The sequence below is a fragment of the Dermacentor albipictus genome, chromosome 10 (assembly GCF_038994185.2).
Source record: "Dermacentor albipictus isolate Rhodes 1998 colony chromosome 10, USDA_Dalb.pri_finalv2, whole genome shotgun sequence".
NCBI lineage: Eukaryota > Metazoa > Arthropoda > Arachnida > Ixodida > Ixodidae > Dermacentor > Dermacentor albipictus.
The window spans coordinates 31,188,251-31,193,850 of record NC_091830.1 but is presented as its reverse complement, the minus strand read 5'-3'; the positions used below and the strand labels follow the sequence as shown (position 1 = coordinate 31,193,850).

The window sequence follows — 5,600 nt, the reverse complement described above, 5'->3', positions numbered from 1 at the left end:
CACTCACTCACTCACTCACTCACTCACTCACTCACTCACTCACTCACTCACTCACTCACTCACTCACTCACTCACTCACTCACTCACTCACTCACTCACTCACTCACTCACTCACTCACTCACTCACTCACTCACTCACTCACTCACTCACTCACTCACTCACTCACTCACTCACTCACTCACTCACTCACTCACTCACTCACTCACTCACTCACTCACTCACTCACTCACTCACTCACTCACTCACTCACTCACTCACTCACTCACTCACTCACTCACTCACTCACTCACTCACTCACTCACTCACTCACTCACTCACTCACTCACTCACTCACTCACTCACTCACTCACTCACTCACTCACTCACTCACTCACTCACTCACTCACTCACTCACTCACTCACTCACTCACTCACTCACTCACTCACTCACTCACTCACTCACTCACTCACTCACTCACTCACTCACTCACTCACTCACTCACTCACTCACTCACTCACTCACTCACTCACTCACTCACTCACTCACTCACTCACTCACTCACTCACTCACTCACTCACTCACTCACTCACTCACTCACTCACTCACTCACTCACTCACTCACTCACTCACTCACTCACTCACTCACTCACTCACTCACTCACTCACTCACTCACTCACTCACTCACTCACTCACTCACTCACTCACTCACTCACTCACTCACTCACTCACTCACTCACTCACTCACTCACTCACTCACTCACTCACTCACTCACTCACTCACTCACTCACTCACTCACTCACTCACTCACTCACTCACTCACTCACTCACTCACTACGTGATATGCAATGAAGGCCCAAATACGACCCGGTTCGGGCATTTCCCCAGCAGTGGGTGTGTGCCATTAAATCAGGCTTCGTCGTCGTTGTGATCATCATCATCATCAATGGCCCAGAATAAGACGTCAATTTCAAAGTAAATGTCTAACTGCCAATCAAATTTAGCATAAAAATGATAATTCATTTCTTTTCTAGTTCGTCAGTGAGAAATGGAAAAAGAAGATCGTGACATACTTCTTTTTTATATCTAAATAAAGCGTACCTCTCCTTTGGCCAAACCACAAATACGGACATGCGCCAGAAGCTATGGCGAAGAAGACGAGAAGATGGCTTCTCGAGCATTGAAGAGATTTGAAGAGAAGACATTTAAAAATTGCCTGCGGACTACTTTCAAATCAATGGAAAATTCTCCATTGCAAGCCGAGGATATTTGATCCATCATTGATACTTCGCGCAAAAGATCAGAGTTCCAGTTAAAGGCATGTAAAAACACTGCTTCTACAAATTGGTGGAATGACGATTGCTCGCGGGACTACAAGCGACTCAAGGCTGCATGGAAACAACTCATGCATAACCAATCTCCGAAAAACTGGAAAAACTATAAATTTATTGCTGGAACATTTAAAAGAACGGTAGGTAAGGCAAAAGACGCTTACAATGTCCGACATTTCGAATTCCTTTCGAAAGCAAATAATAGGCGTGCATTATTTCGGTTTTTAAGATCCCAAAAAATGATTCCACGCCCCTTCAACTGGGAGTCGGTAGTTTTAACCACAAGTGAGAAAGCTGACTCTCTAAATGTTATCGCGCAAGGGTTAGAGACCCGCTTCGCTACCTCTCTTCCCTTCTCTCCTTACGCGCAGGGCACTTCAGAAGATTTCGAAGAGTTTTCCATGTCAGAATTGTCCCAAGCCGTTTCCTGTTTACCAGTTGCAGCCCCAGGTCACGATGGAGTCACTACCAAGATGATTAAACTTCTCTTTGAAGTCGCTCCTAACGGCTTGTTAGATACCATAAATTACTCAGTAAAATATGCATGGTTCCCTCCTGTGTGGAGAATTGCGAAGGTGATTCCTCTGCTGAAAGACCAAACCAAAGGGTTTGTCCTAGACAATATTCGGCCTATTTCTCTAACATCAAATTTCGTAAAATTAATAGAAAGATTATTAAACGCACGTATGGTTCAGTTTGTAACCACAAGAGAATTATTGAGCCCCTGCCAAATTGGCTTTCGACCAGGGATGTCCATTTGGTGCGCACATATCGACCTAGAAAGCCGAATTCAGTTGGCTCGTTACCAAAAACAATATGCTGCCCTAGTCACGTTAGACATTTCTAAAGCATACGATAGTGTGGAATACCCTTTATTAATAAAAAGGATGCAGGATATTGGATTGCCAGACTACTTCGTGACGTGGACTGCAGAGTTCTTGCAGGGCAGGGAGTTTTACTGTGCACAAAGCGGAATTTCATCGGGAAAATTCAGACAAACACGCGGGGTTCCTCAAGGGGCAGTTTTGTCCCCGCTGCTGTTTAACATCCTACTCAGCTCCATTCCTCATCATCAAAATGTAAGCACGTACGTTTATGCTGATGATATAGCGTTTTTTGCATCAGCAAGTGATATTCAGTCACTGTACGAATGCTTGCAGAAATACTTATGCGAGCTAGAAGCATGGCTGGACAGTATTCGCTTGTCCCTTAATGTAAATAAGAGTGCCGTTCTTGTCTTTCCCCTACGAGACCCAGTTACTATATCCCTTTCATACCGTCACTCCACTATCCCACAAGTGGAAAAGGTCAAGTACCTTGGAATTATTTATAATGGTAATCTTGATTGGCATCCGCATATTGAACATATAACTTCAAAAGCTTCTCGTGCAATGGGGATATTACGAAGGATAAGTAATTATCGATGGGGCATGCGCAGAGACACACTCATAATGATTTACCACATGTACATTCGACCTATACTAGAGTTCGGTTGTGTATTATTCTCCGGCGCCGCGGCTTACAAGCTACGCCCACTAGTTTTGCTAGAACGGGAAGCGCTTCGCTTATGTCTGGGGCTTCCAAAGTTTGTAGCCAACGCTGTACTCTACAAGGAAGCACGGTTACCTTCCCTTGAAATGAGATTTAAAATACTCACCGTTCAAGCGTTTATAAGGCTCTATGAATCCCCACTAAGAAGGTCTCAGTCGATCTTCATCAAACAACGAGTCAAATTTTTTGGAGTCAGATGGCCACGGTTTCACACGCCACAAGTCATTATATCGCAATCATTATTGAATCCGTTAGACGTAAATATAAATGATATAATCACGGAAAACAGAATCTCAAATTCACTAGTTATTACTTATGATGACCTATACCCAAATAATGCAAAGCAGCTTCCCTCACATATTCTTAACGGCTTACTCCAGGATCACTTGAATCAACTCCACACTAACGTAATTATAGCAACGGATGCTTCGCAGATTGATGAAAAGGCAGGAGTTGGAATTTTCTCATCATCATTGGACTGGTCTTTTTCTATTCGGCTTCCCGACTTCACTCCAATATACCTAGCGGAATTCCTAGCTGTTGTCCTAGCTTTACGAATCTTCCAGGTCAACGGCGGTAATAATCACAGATTCTTTGTCGCTGTGCACCTCACTTACTGCTCCCGGCGAGACACACATATTGAAAACTTTGAACTCACTGGCTCCAAGTCATTTGAGAAGTTTACGATTAATATGGGTACCTGGCCACAAAGGCATATTTATGAATGAGGTGGCAGACAGCTTGGCCAAGGCTTCTATCAGCGGCCCAGTGCTTCCCCTTCTTCCAACAACGGGCTTTATCACGTCCGCCAGGTTCAGAAGATACATCCTTTTAACATCTCACTCGAACCTCAATTCATCATTGGAACTACGCCACTTACAATTCCCTTGGAGCAGGAAGTTTTGCAAAACAAGACAAACGGAGGTTACATTAACGAGACTACGTTGTCGAGTCCCATCTCTAAATTTTTACATGCACCGATCTGGTCTGGCAATATCCCCATTGTGCCATTTTTGCAATGCATTAGAGACGATTGAGCACTACCTACTGGAATGCCGGCGTTTCTCCTCCACGAGGAAAATGACATTAGAAATTACAGTGCGACAGCTTGGTCTGCCATTGAACACTCCGGTACTGCTGTCTTTCGGAGCGTCTGTGCTTGGGCACTCACACAGGAATGTTTGCTTCGCCTTAGAAAAATTTCTTATTGAATCAAACCGATTTCATTGATGACCATATTATTTTATTCATTCCTCCTCTATTGCCTCATTGATATATTCAAGATAGTTTTTTTTTCTCCTCTACGTAGCATGACAATCTACTGAACCATTTCGATTTTCCCTCGCCTAAATTCATGTAACAAATTTTTAGATTTTCACCTCCTTTTCTGAACACATAAGCAAAGTCTGCCCGACTCTTGGCCAATCCCCGCGAGTGGGTAAGCGCCAAACTAATCCAGGACATCATCATCATCATCATTTGTCATGGAGCCGTTTTCTCGGAGTCGCAACAAGAGGAAATTCCTCGTCATCGCAGTGGCGACCCTGTCGAGCATTATATTGATGGCCCAGATAAGGATGGCAGAAATTGCAACGGCGCCGCATCCCGTCCATCGAGTAGTCGAGCAACAGGAACGCCGTACGACACTGCCTACTGAACAGCTTTCAGAAGACAAGGCACCGCGGGGCTGCCAGCACCGGGTCGACTCTCTGGACGGACCAGGACCAGACCAGGAGTGGCACAGTGGTGGCTGGGCAGTCCGCCAGCTTTGCAGCCAACCTCTGGACACTCTGTTCTTTGTGCACACGGCGCCGACGCACTGGGAACGCCGTGCTGTGCTGCGTGCCACTCTGTTCGAAGAGGCCGCCCGGACCGCTTTCAACTGGACCGGCATCTTCTTCATTGGGAATCACGAAGACCCCCTGGTGAACATGTGGACTACGCTCGAGGTAGGGGCTACAGGGGACGTCGTGATGCTACCCTACAACGACACCTTCTTTACAATTATCTACAAGTTCGTCGGCGGCATGCGATGGGTGACCGAGTACTGTCCCAACGTGCGCACCATCGTCAAGATCGACGATGACGTCGGCGTAGAGCCGTTCCAGCTTCGGCAATACCTGGACAAGGAGCTGCCAAAGAATAGCGACTCCATACATTGCTCCGTGTTTGTGGACAATGATGTACGCCGTGAAGCCAACGACACGTACTGCGTCCCGGAAGACGACCTCGTCCAGAACGTCTACCCTTTGTACTGTTCAGGCAGGTCCATGATTATGACGATGGAAACGTTGCGGAAGCTTTTCGCGGCATCGAAGATTGTCAAGGGTTACGCCATTGACGACGCTTACGTGACTGGACACCTCGCTTTGTTCTCAAACGTTGGACACGTAGACATCAGCTCACGTATCGACTGGAATTTCACAGGCGACACTGAATCCATGGTCAGAGGAAAGGTGACCTTCACGCATGAGGAATCCGCAAAAGCAACCTCCACTGACCGCAGAGGACAGTGGGGACTGATGCTCTGGATGCATATGATGCAGGCTCCTGGTTGGCGCGCATTGAATTTCTCCAACCGACTTGCGGACAGCATGTACCGACGCGATTTTTTAAAGACACGACACTCCTTAAAGAAAGGACATTATTTGCTATCTCGTTCCGATCACCAAGAGCATGTGGTACGCTCGAGCCGTAGTGCCGAGTCTGTAAAGAGATAAATGGTGTCACAATCTTGA

General features: G+C 46.2%; 1 protein-coding gene across 1 annotated transcript; it reads left to right on the top strand.

Moving 5' to 3' along the window:
* The first annotated feature begins 4,345 nt into the window (after positions 1-4,345).
* On the top strand, positions 4,346-5,600 carry LOC135912209 (UDP-GalNAc:beta-1,3-N-acetylgalactosaminyltransferase 1-like). Its single transcript, XM_065444585.2, has one exon. It carries the CDS (start codon positions 4,347-4,349, stop codon positions 5,580-5,582), a length of 1,236 nt encoding a protein of 411 aa, XP_065300657.2. The 5' UTR covers position 4,346; the 3' UTR covers positions 5,583-5,600.